At 37.7% G+C, this 13,160-nt stretch overlaps 1 protein-coding gene across 5 annotated transcripts in view; it reads left to right on the top strand.

The window, feature by feature from the left end:
- Positions 1-13,160, top strand: part of Amacr (Alpha-methylacyl-CoA racemase) — a 163,168-nt gene that overhangs the window by 116,998 nt on the left and 33,010 nt on the right. For 4 of the 5 annotated variants that reach the window (XM_067145815.2, XM_067145812.2, XM_067145810.2 and 1 more), the window contains one exon: positions 7,920-8,063. The exons of the other annotated variant lie outside the window; for it this stretch is intronic. In XM_067145815.2, the coding sequence (XP_067001916.1) occupies positions 7,920-8,063 (144 nt within the window). The remainder of the gene's footprint in view (positions 1-7,919; positions 8,064-13,160) is intronic. 5 annotated transcript variants of the gene reach the window in all.

Raw genomic sequence — 13,160 nt, 5'->3', positions numbered from 1 at the left:
TCGGCATCGCTTGCAATATCAGTTTCAGGATATTATCAGTTGACTCGCAGTGTGGTATTATTTTTAAGCGCGCGTTCAAAAAAATCGTGGTACACGGGACTCTCCTAGAATAGTAACAAACATGTATTTCTCCTGTATTTTGGAATACCCGGGGGCATATTGTCACTGAAGCTCAGTATTAGGAGGCAAGTTGACTGAAATGGCGTTTTCTAGAAAAAGGAAGAACAGTGACCTGTAGCAGTCCTTTAAAGAAGTGGATGAAAATTTCACAATATGTAATATGAGCAAACAGAAATTGTCTTAAAAAGAAGTACTTCAAATCTGAATAAACATTTGGAATGCAAGCACCTCTCACTTGCTTTGCCAGAAAGCAGTAGTCAACAATCGGCATGTATCTGATGATACAGACCTGGGATTTTAGACTCTAAAAAAATGTTTTAGGCACCTAAAATGGCCTTTTAAACAAGTAAATAGGTTTTTAAAAGAGAATATAGGCACTTCAAATATGCTTTTAAAATAGGCAGAAAATCGACTTTAAAATATGACAAAATAGACTTACACTGTTATGTGATTTTTTTTTTTACGTTAAGTACAGTAATGTGGTATAGGCTACCCTTTCTAAATAGGAATAGTTGCTAAATGAAGGCATAATTAAACAGGCGTTTATTACAAACAGCTATGGATTAGGAAACAAAAAATTTTCATCAGTACTGTACTAAAATTAAATTAAATGCATAGTACTGGTATGCGTATTTATTTTTGAGGAACATTCCTACTGCACTTTTCAGTCGTAGTTTGCTTTACAGCACATAACAATAATCTTCTCCAAATTTTCCACAGTCAGGCTGCGTCTTTTGTCTGTTAAAACAATTTTTAAAGCAGAAAAAGTGTGCTCTACACTCACAGATGTTGGAGGGGCATAGCAAAATTTACCTACATTTTTCAGTTCAATTTCACTAGGTCGGTCTACTTTTCCCCATCCATTACCTGATATATCCTTTCCTGCACTGAATTACCTAGATTCTTCTGCAATACACTAGCCCACCTGTCTTTTATTTTATCCCTTACTTTACCCCTAGTACTTTGTATAATATTCTCAGCTTCCTCAATTACAAAATATATCTGTTTGAGACTCTACTTTTTTTCCTATTTTTGTAATGATTGACTGGAAGAAATGAAAAATTTGCCTGAATATATGCAATGTCTCTCTGAACACTGGAATAATCCTTTAGCAGATCTTTGCCCATACGACACACATGCAGAGTTGTCTGTTAAAGGCATATTGTCTATCACAGATGTTCGATATAATACAGGGCAGCTTCCAATGAGGAACCCCAACGGCTGATGATTGGCTGTGGTGGAAAAGAATAGAGGGGAATTTCTCTCAGAAGATGGCTATTCTTGATGGAAGCTTACAGAACACTCTCTTCGTTGTTGAAATCAGATTATTTACTGCAGGCAACTTGGCCCTAACTATTTCTGTGAGTCTGTGCAAGTCATGGGCCATGCAAGTAACATGGACATTAAAGAAGGGTAGAAAGTTTTAACGAGAGGTAGAGTAGCAATCATGTAGGAAGCAGCATTGGAGACATGGAGAAGGTCTTTATAATCAACACTCCCAGGATACAACAACTGGAACCCCTTGTTGATGATGTTCACAATGCTTTGCTCTATTTTCTGAAGCTGCTTAGAACAAAGGAGAGCAGTAAATGCCAATTGGGTTCCAGTTTTCCTACTATAAGATTAGCAATGTACCTGCCCACAGAGTTGCTGGTTTTGTCCACATACAACCCTATGTAAGGACTCCCAAATATCCTCTGTGACTGGCAAAATTACCTCCTATATCTAAGTAGTTTTTCTTTAATGTAGATGTTGAAAGTATGTGTTGTTGGTGTATTTCTGTAAACAAATCTCTGAAAACATGACTATGCACAGAATTCCAGGGGATATTTTCAGCAACTAGGGCTCTAAACATATGAGCATAGAAACTACTGTGGATTGTGGGAGGTATACTTTGTGTAAGCAGAGTCTGTCCAGTGTTACTTTTCATGGTTGATTTTGCTTTGTGACTAGCACTATCAGCATGCTCTTGTGAAATCTAAAACACAATAATGTGATGAAAATTAGACTAAGATAAGGAATAGCTAATGAATAAAATTTGTAATTTTGAATTATTTCACTTAAACCACTACTACTCTAAAGTTAATTAAGAACAAGAACACTCCAGGCCTCGAAAGGTCTTGGCTTTCATTTACAGCTGCTGCGCAGCTCTAGGCTTGCAGATATTAGATAGCCGTGTGGTCAGCACGTCACATCCCTCAAGTGTATTGCCGTGCCTCTTAGACCGCTCCTCATTGTAGCTTCCCAACTGCCCTCACGCAGCTGGGTCAATGCCTTTCCATACCATATATTTTTCTAAATTACTGCCGGTACTGGTATCTAGGGAAAGGTGCACTGGTATCGTTAACCTTACATTAGGTGGCTGGGAATAGTCATTCATCATTATATTTTTCACTTGTGCCAGATAAATGTGTAGAATTTCATTTCCTAGCACATACCAAATAATCGGTTACAGTATAAAACACGACTGTTACCAATGTTGATCCTATTTTTTCCTTGACATATTGGTTGAACTTCGGCATGTCTACAAAAAACGAATGTAAATAATAAAATGATTATGTTTGTACGCCTAGAAGTAAATTGGCAACGACCGTGTCTGTAATGCAACCAAAATGTAGGTTATTTATTAATTGCAAACCCTTAAGTGGCTGATTTTCTTATAAATGTTTACACAGAGATAGCCTAGTCACAATAACAAGGCATTCTCTTGATCACAAGCTACAAATAACAAGCACCAAGCAGCACGGACGATGCGGTGATTGTGATCACGTCACGACTAAAAATCACTGATATCAGAAAATCACGATATCAAATCACGCTGTGACTCACAAATCACGGTATCGCTCATCACTAATAAGAAGGCTTTTGATATTATCGACAGAGATATTCTGATAGGAAAATTGAAACAAATGATTGGTGACAACACGCTCGTGAGAATCGTTGAGACCATACTAGACTACAACCTAATCAAAATTGAAGATGGAGCATCCTCATCCGGGAAAGTAATTCAAACAAACGGGGTACCCCAAGGGGACCCGCTAAGCCCGCTACTATTCAACGTAGCAACGGCAGATATCACACAGATAATGACGGACTCCCCTGAGACTACTCTAATAATGTACGCTGATGACATGGCTCTGGGATCGAGCTCAAAAGCAGAACTACAGTCGACAGTGATGAAGTTAGAAGCTTGGGCTTCAGATAACAAATTTGAAATTAACCAGGAAAAGACAGTACAGATGGTCTTCAGAAAAGGTGGCAAGGCGGCCAAGGACGACGCTATAACATTAAATAATAAACCACTAGAAATAGTCAAGAAATTCAAATACGTGGGCATCACGTTCCAAACGAGCATGGCATCCTTCAACAGCCACGTCATAGACAGAACGACAGCAGCAATCAGAGCCATCCACAATATCAAGAATATTTCTATGCTATCCCTTAACACAGCGATGACTCTATTCAAGACCGCAATAACCCCAATTGTCTCGTACGGAATCGAAATAATATGGGATAACCTGACAATCGGTGACTTGGAGAGGATAGAAAGGGTCAAAGCAAGGTTCCTGAAGAAGGCCCTAGGAGTAGGCAAACTGGCACCCTCCAGACTTGTTTATGTACTGGCACGGGAAACTTACTTCATTGAGGATCTACGACTCAATCTACCACTGCCATCTACCGGCCCATTGCAAGAGCTTCAGAAAAAACTTCTCAAGAAACGCGCAGTAATAGACCCCGAATTCTACGGAAATGACGCCATGATCGATCGAAACTGGACCAAGCAACTTCAAGAGCAAAGACATGTCATAACAAGATATGCAATACATGGCTTCCACCACAAAATATGCGCAAAGACAAAATTCCACAATCCAACAGATGACTGTGTTTGTACACTGTGTAAGGAAAAGTGCGACCGCTACCATCTGCTAAAGTGCAAGAACAGAATAAAGACTCTAACAGAATACAGCACAATGTAAATTGGGACAACAAACTTAATACTCATTCGAGTGCTCCTTATATAATTAATTAAAAGTAATTGTGTATTTTATTTATATCTACCTTGCAGACCTCATTGGTGTCATTGATTGCTGCACATACTGCTTTTCGTCTCTGATTGTAGTATAGGAATTCAGTTTTTTGATATTCATTCTTCTCACGGTGCTTTATTCTATCTCTCTTGGTCCCCCTTTCTGGATTGCTTGATTGCATAAATTTACGTTGATTGTTAAGTAACTTTTTTTTCTCCGCCGTATCTCATAATATTGAACTGCTGGGTGTTTTGGACCGAGAAGCTGATGCACGGCTTTGGATAAGAATTCCATGAATTTCTTGATATGGTTACAGAAGTCTTCATCATTACCAATATTCTGGAATTCCAACGTAAATTTTTGCTTTGTTTCTTTTTATGTCTGTGTGTTTTGATTTTGTATATACATACTGTGATTTGTTATGTCTGGCATGTTAATATTTTCATTGATATTGTGCCGTTTCCATGTGGAACGAGTGCCACAGCGCGAGTGATGACAGCGAGCACGAGGTCCGGAAACATGGCGCCGGAACAGCCTGGACATGAACTCAACTACATACGATGAAAACGTGAGAAATTGAGGGTGAAGATAGAGACTTTACATTCATTTTTGAGCGGAAAGATGTGTAAAATCATGTATATAATGTTAAATTTAAGCTAAATGTAGAATATAGAATGTATTAAGTAAGATGAAACCAAAGATCGTACAAACTGGGTAATGTTATGTAATGTAAAACAGCAATAGTTGGTAACAAGGTCTGTCTAGGAGGTCAAGTCACGAATGCTACTTATGGAGCCGCCATATTGGGTCTTTAAGCGAGTTTAACCAAAGGCAAGTGTGTTTGAATTTATAGAATTTTGGTACCGTACATTGAAATAAAAACAAAATACCAACTATTTTTCATAAAGAATTTAAATGGGTATCTACTGTTCATGTATATATAACTGTATAACACTTAAATAATATGAATACGTTCACAGCTATTTGAATAGGAAGCCTGAAATTATCCTTTTTTTTTACAAACAAGAATCAACAGAAAACTCATGTCCTACTCTTTTACTTCCTTACAACTTGGTCTTACTGTGTTTCTTATTAATATCATCTGTCAAATACGTAATCTTATTGACAGAAACATACAAATCTGCACAGTACCTGTGTCATACCAGTACATGAAATACTCAACTTGAAGTACTTTACTTACCGGGCGAGTTGGTCGTGCGGTTAGAGGCGCGCGGCTGTGAGCTTGCATCCGGGAGATAGTGGGTTCGAATCCCACCGTCGGCAGCCCTGAAGATATTAAATTAGCAGTCCTCTCAATAATGGAGAAATAAATTTAAAATCTATATTCGAAAAATTAATATTTTAACTGGTGTGCAGGTCATTATCACGCCTGTCCACGCCTGGGCTGATAAAATAAGCTGATAAGTGGTGCGAAGGACGAGAGTGGTTGAGCCCGGAAGTGGTGGAGATCAGCCAGTCAGTACCGTGACTATCTTATTCACACTTACAGCACTGATAAGCTGCATTACATAACATTAACTGTGTCTGTGCCTTAATTTTGTAACTAGGGAAATCTCATTCATCGACGATGTGCTAGTGGTTTCTGGATTAGTTTGTAATTCAGGCATTCCCTTTGATTGCTTCATAACTCCATCTATTTCACTACCAGTCATTCACAGTTTGGATTAACAGTGGGATGGATCATAGTGTTCTTGTACGTTCAGTGTGTGCTGTTGTATATTGATATTCATTGAAGACATTGACGTTGTTACAATATGCTTAAAGTAGCTCAGTCAACCAGTTTCAAATTGAAAAGTTACGTATCAGAATTTAAAGAAGATGGTTTATCAACTGACAGTAATATATTATTTTGTAATTTGTGTCATTGTACAGTGACATCTACTCAAAGGTTCCTTGTGCAACAGCACGTTTCAACCAGTAAACACAACCAGCAACTTCCAGTGTAACGTCCGAGTTCAACACCGATTTCTGCCGTGCTCTCATCTCTGCTGACATACCTCTCTTCAAAGTGAATAATCAGTGCTTCAGGGAATTCCTCGAGAAATATACTAAACGATCCATCCCAGATGAGTCAACGTTTAGAAAAACGTACTGTTCAGCCATATACGATGAAACTGGAAGATAAGGCAAGAGATTAAAGACGGTCCAATTTGGGTTTCCATTGGTGAGACAACGGACGAAGAAGGCAGGCTAATTGGCAACGTAATCATTGGTTTGTTAAGCGAAGATTATTGTAAACGGATTCTCTTACACTGTGATGTTCTAGAAAAGTACGATATCAAAACTATAGCAAAATTGTTCAATGAGGCTATGGGTATCCTCTGGCCACAGGGCGTTAAGTATAATAAAGTGTTACTTTTTATTAGCGATTCTGCACCTTATATGATAAAAGCCAGAGAAGCATTGTGTGTTGTATATCCTAAGATGACTCATTTAACATCTGTAGCACATGCCTTTCATCGTGTGGCAGAAGTGGTAAGAGGCAGTTACCCCATAGTAGATTTATTGATTTCCTCAGTGAAAAACGTTTTTCTCAAAGCCCACAGAAGAGTTCATCTTTTGAAAGAAACGTACCCAGAGATTCTGTTGCCGCCTAAGCCAATTCTAATTAGGTGGGGTACGTGGCTGCAAGCGGTTGAATATTATGTTGAATTATAGACTGTATTAAGAACGTTCTGCATGCCATGGACTCTGAAGATGCAGCCTCAATTGAAGCCGCGAAAACAGTCGTCTGTGATACAAGTGTGAGAAATGACTTATGTTACATTCAGCATAATTTTTCATGCATCAAAAAAACACTGAAAAGTCTCCAAACCTTGCATCTCTCACTTTCTGAAAGTTGTGAAATTGTGAGAAAAAACTGTGGAACAACTAAATCGTGATACAGATAAAGTTGCAGATGTAGCAAACATGAAGATGGCCACTGTACTTTCAAAGAACCCTGGATATGAAGAAATGACAAGGTTGCTGCAATGCTGTGTGGAGATTTAAGTGTAAAATTAACATTGGATTTAACCCCAGCAGATATTGTGAAGTAGAATTATGCTCCCATTACCTCTTCCGATGTTGAATGCAGTTTCAGTCAATATAAATCTGTCCTTAGAGATAATAGGAGAAGATTCGCGTGCGCGGTGCGCGCGCGCGCACACACAGCTTTCTTCACTGGCATTGTGTTTTAACATGTTGTCTTTTGTTACCTGTGGTCTGTCTAGCTCTTTTGAAGTTCTTTGGGGTACCCTGCATGTTAATATTAGTAAAATTTGGTACTTAACTTATGTGTATATTGAATAGAAGAAGAATATTTATGGAAGATACCAAAAATTTACTCTTGTTTTAGCTTTGAACGATTGTGATATATTATTTACGATAAACAGAAGTTTCAATTTTTACCAATCCTAATGTGTGCACTATCCGTAACAGTAATTTGACATTCCACTTTAAGAAGACCTCCCCTCTAAAGGACCAGTTTTGTGGTTTTTTCATCTGATTGGCTTTAAGGGGTTTCACTGTGTTAATACGATTTTTATTAATAAATGGACTTTAATATGGTATACCAGTCATTTATAGACATATTTTATATGACCCTTGTAGGCCTAGTTTTTAATCAACTTTTCATGTAAGCTTTGTCTTTTTTGGCAGCTTCCAAATGGGGGAAGCAGAAATAAATGCATTTCTCTCTCTCTAATATTGTATATTATTTTTTTGTGGTATTCTTGTGCTCACGTTTTTATTATTTGTTTTTGTTTACAGGTGTCATGGAGAAGTTAGGCCTTGGACCAAATGTTCTGCTTTCAGACAATCCTCGTCTTGTTTATGCTAGACTGACAGGATTTGGCCAGTCTGGGCCATTTTCAGAAATGGCTGGTCATGATATCAATTATCTTGCTATGTCTGGTAATATAATTTTTAAAATTTAGATAGTTTTTAATTTCTATATTAAATATCATACAAATCAAGTCATATATAGAGAGATAGGAACATGAAAAGGAATGCATAATAGGACACAACGATAGGTCAGCATGAGAAGAGACAAGGACCGACATGAAAACACAAAAGGATAAGAATGATCTCCACTTCTTCACAAATTGGAGTCCTCAAAGTTATATGCCCTCTCCTCATCAATCCTAGCACTTCCACATCCAACAATCAATCAGTCAATCAATCAATCAGTCACTATAAATCTGCATTTGGGGCAGTCTCCCAGGTGGCAGATTCCCTATCTGTTGTTTTCCTAGCCTTTTCTTAAATGACTGCAAAGAAATTGAAAATTTATTGAATATCTCCCTTAGTAAGTTATTCCAATTCCTAACTCCCCTTCCTATAAATGGATATTTGCCTCGATTTGTCCTCTTGAATTCCAACTTTATCTTCATATTGTGATCTTTCCTACTTTTATAGACACCACTCAAGCTTATTCGTCTACTGATATCATTCCATGCCATCGCTCCACTGACAGCTCACAACATACCACTTACAATAATCAATAACAGTAAATTTCTAGGTGTAAGACTCATTTCTAAAGATAATAGGCAACTTGATATATTTGGAGTGTACAGACTGGGAAAGGGTAGCACTGATGCGGATATGGAATTATTTGATAGGATAGTCGGCTATGTGGGAAACTACATGGAAAGATATGTGATTGTAGCGGGAGATCTGAATTTGCCAGATGTCAATTGGGAAGGAAATGCGAACGACAGGAAGCATGACCAAGAAATGGCAAATAAGTTAATATGGGAAGGACAGCTGATTCAGAAAGTGATGGAACGAACCAGAGGGAAAAATATCCTGGATGTGGTGCTGATAAAACCAGATGAGCTCTATAGGGAAACTGAAGTAATAGATGGTATTAGTGATCATGAAGCTGTTTTTGTCGTAGTCAAAAATAAATGTGATAGAAAGGAAGGTCTTAAAAGTAGGACTATTAGGCAGTACCACATGGCTGATTAAGCAGGCATGAGGCAGTTTCTAAAAAGTAACTATGATCGGTGGAAAACGGTAAATAAAAATGTAAACAGACTCTGGGATGGGTTTAAAGAAATTGTTGAGGAATGCAAAAACAGGTTTGTACCTTTAAGGGAGGTAAGGAATGGTAAAGACCCACCTTATTATAATAGAGGAATAAAGAGACTAAGAAGGAGGTGCAGACTGGAAAGAAATAGAGTTAGAAATGGCTGTGGAAGTAAGGAGAAATTGAAGGAACTTACTAGAAAATTGAATCTAGCAAAGAAGGCAGCTAAGGATAACATGATGGCAAGCATAATTGGCAGTCATACAAATTTTAGTGAAAAATGGAAGGGTATGTATAGGTATTTTAAGGCAGAAACAGGTTCCAAGAAGGACATTCCAGGAATAATTAATGAACAAGGGGAGTGTGTATGTGAGGATCTTCAAAAGGCAGAAGTATTCAGTCAGCAGTATGTCAAGATTGTTGGTTACAAGGAAAATGTCGAGATAGAGGAGGAGACTAAGGCCAATGAAGTATTAAAATTTACATATGATAACAATGACATTTACAATAAGATACAAAATTTGAAAACTAGAAAAGTGGCTGGAATTGATCAGATTTCTGGGGATCAATCAATCAATCAATCAATCAATCAATACTGATCTGCATTTAGGGCAGTCGCCCAGGTGGCAGATTCCCTATCTGTTGCTTTCCTAGCCTTTTCCGAAATGATTTCAAAGAAATTGGAAATTTATTGAACATCTCCCTTGGTAAGTTATTCCAATCCCTAACTCCCCTTCCTATAAATGAATATTTGCCCCTGTTTGTCCTCTTGAATTCCAACTTTATCTTCATATCGTGATCTTTCCTACTTTTATAAACGCCATTCAAACCTATTCGTCTACTAATGTCATTCCACGCCATCTCTCCGCTGACAGCTCGGAACATACCACTTAGTCGAGCAACTCTTCTTCTTTCTCTCAATTCTTCCCAACCCAAACATTGCAACATTTTTGTAACGCTACTCTTTTGTCGGAAATCACCCAGAACAAATCGAGCTGCTTTTCTTTGGATTTTTTCCAGTTCTTGAATCAGGTAATCCTGGTGAGGGTCCCATACACTGGAACCATACTCTAGTTGGGGTCTTACCAGAGACTTATATGCACTCTCCTTTACATCCTTACTACAACCCCTAAATACCCTCATAACCATGTGTAGAGATCGGTACCCTTTATTTACAATCCCATTTATGTGATTACCCCAGTGAAGATCTTTCCTTATATTAACACCTAGATACTTACAATGATCCCCAAAAGGAACGTTCACCCCATCAACGCAGTAATTAAAACTGAGAGGACTTTTCTTCCTATTTGTGAAACTCACAACCTGACTTTTAACCCCGTTTATCAACATACCATTGCCTGCTGTCCATCTCACAACATTTTCGAGGTCATGTTGCAGTTGCTCACAATCTTGTAACTTATTTATCACTCTATAGAGAATAACATCATCCGCAAAAAGCCTTACCTCCGATTCCACTCCTTTACTCATATCATTTATATATATAAGAAAACATAAAGGTCCGATAACACGGCCCTGAGGAACTCCCCTCTCAACTATTACAGGGTCAGACAAAGCTTCACCTACTCTAACTCTCTGAGATCTATTTTCTAGAAATATAGCAACCCATTCAGTCACTCTTTTGTGTAGTCCAATTGCACTCATTTTTGCCAGTAGTCTCCCATGATCCACCCTATCAAATGCTTTAGACATCTCAATCGCGATACAGTCCATTTGACCTCCAGAATCCAAGATATCTGCTATATCTTGCTGGAATCCTACAAGTTGAGCTTCAGTGGAATAACCTTTCCTAAAACCGAATTGCCTTCTATCGAACCAGTTATTAATTTCACAAACATGTCTAATATAATCAGAAAGAATGCCTTCCCAAAGCTTACATACAATGCATGTCAAACTTACTGGCCTGTAATTTTCAGCTTTATGTCTATCACCCTTTCCTTTATACACAGGGGCTACTATAGCAACTCTCCATTCATCTGGTATAGCTCCTTCGACCAAACAATAATCAAATAAGTACTTCAGATATGGTACTACATTCCAACCCATTGTCTTTAGTATATCCCCAGAAATCTGATCAATTCCAGCCGCTTTTCTAGTTTTCAACTTTTGTATCTTATTGTAAATGTCATTGTTATCATATGTAAATTTTATTACTTCTTTGGCCTTAGTCTCTTCCTCTATCTCGACATTATCCTTGTAACCAACAATCTTTACATACTGCTGACTGAATACTTCTGCCTTTTGAAGATCCTCACATACACACTCCCCTTGTTCATTAATTATTCCTGGAATGTCCTTCTTGGAACCTGTTTCTGCCTTAAAATACCTATACATACCCTTCCATTTTTCACTAAAATTTGTATGACTGCCAATTATGCTTGCCATCATGTTATCCTTAGCTGTCTTCTTTGCTAGATTCAATTTTCTAGTAAGTTCCTTCAATTTCTCCTTACTTCCACAGCCATTTCTAACTCTATTTCTTTCTTTCTACTAAAGACAATAGGTTGGGATATAGTACCATATCTGAGGTACTTATTTGATTATTGTTTGGTCGGAGGAACTATACCAGATGAATGGAGAGTTATAAATGTATAAATGAAAGGGTGATAGACATAAAGCTGAAAATTACAGGCCAGTAAGTTTGACATGCGTTGTATGTAAGCTTTGGGAAGGCATTCTTTCTGATTATATTAGACATGTTTATGAAATTAATAACTGGTTTGATAGAAGGCTGTTCGGTTTTAGGAAAGGTTATTCCACTGAAGCTCAACTTGTAGGATTCTAGCAAGATATAGCAGATATGGATTCTGGAGGTCAAATGGACTGTATCGCGATTGACCTGTCTAAAGCATTTGATAGGGTGGATCATGGGAGACTACTGGCAAAAATGAGTGCAATTGGACTAGACAAAAGAGTGACTGAATGGGTTACTATATTTCTAGAAAATAGATCTCAGAGAATTAGAGTAGGTGAAGCTTTATCTGACCGTATAATAATTAAGAGGGGAATTCCTCAAGGCAGTATTATCGGACCTGTATGTTTTCTTATATATATAAATGATATGAGTAAAGGAGTGGAATCGGAGGTAAGGCTTTTTGCGGATGATGTTATTCTGTATAGAGTAATAAATAATTTACAAGATTCTGAACAACTGCAACGTGACCTCGATAATGTTGTGAGATGGACAGCAGGCAATGGTATGTTGATAAACGGGGTTAAAAGTCAGGTTGTGAGTTTCACAAATAGAAAAAGTCCTCTCAGTTTTAATTACTGCATTGATGGGGTGAAAGTTCCTGTTGGGGATCATTGTAAGTATCTAGGTGTTAATATAAGGAAAGGCCTTCATTGGGGTAATCATTAAATGGGATTGTAAATAAAGTGTACAAATTTCTGCACATGGTTATGAGGGTGTTTAGGGGTTGCAGTAAGGATGTAAAGGAGAGGGCATATAAGTCTCTGGTAAGACCCCAACTAGAGTATGGTTCCAGTGTATGGGACCCTCACCAGGATTACCAGATTCAAGAATTGGAAAAAATCCAAAGAAAAGCAGCTGGATTTGTTCTGGGCGATTTCCAACAAAAGAGTAGCGTTACAAAAATGTTGCAAAGTTTGGGTTGGGAAGATTTGAGAGAAAGAAGAAGAGCTGCTCGACTAAGTGGTATGTTTTGCAAGTAATCAACTTCATTTTCCGTATCAAAATTTAATCACTAAGTTTTACAATATTTAAAATTCTTCCACCGTTTTTTGCCTTTTGGCAAATTTTTTATTTGTCAACAGTAGGCCTACATGTTTCGTTCCTTATTTAGGAACATCCTCAGCTGTTATTGTAGCTTAGGTGAATTGCTAAGATTTTAAACATGTTAATTTGCAGGTACATTGATTCACTTAAAAACTACTAAAAATACCAATTAAATTAAATGATATTAAAAACAATGTAGGGGTTAGTGTGTTAATGATACGAG

Source organism: Anabrus simplex, chromosome 4 (genome assembly GCF_040414725.1).
Source record: "Anabrus simplex isolate iqAnaSimp1 chromosome 4, ASM4041472v1, whole genome shotgun sequence".
Classification (NCBI taxonomy): Eukaryota; Metazoa; Arthropoda; class Insecta; order Orthoptera; family Tettigoniidae; genus Anabrus; species Anabrus simplex.
Note: the sequence above shows the minus strand (reverse complement) of the source record. Positions and strands in the feature narration are given on the sequence as shown.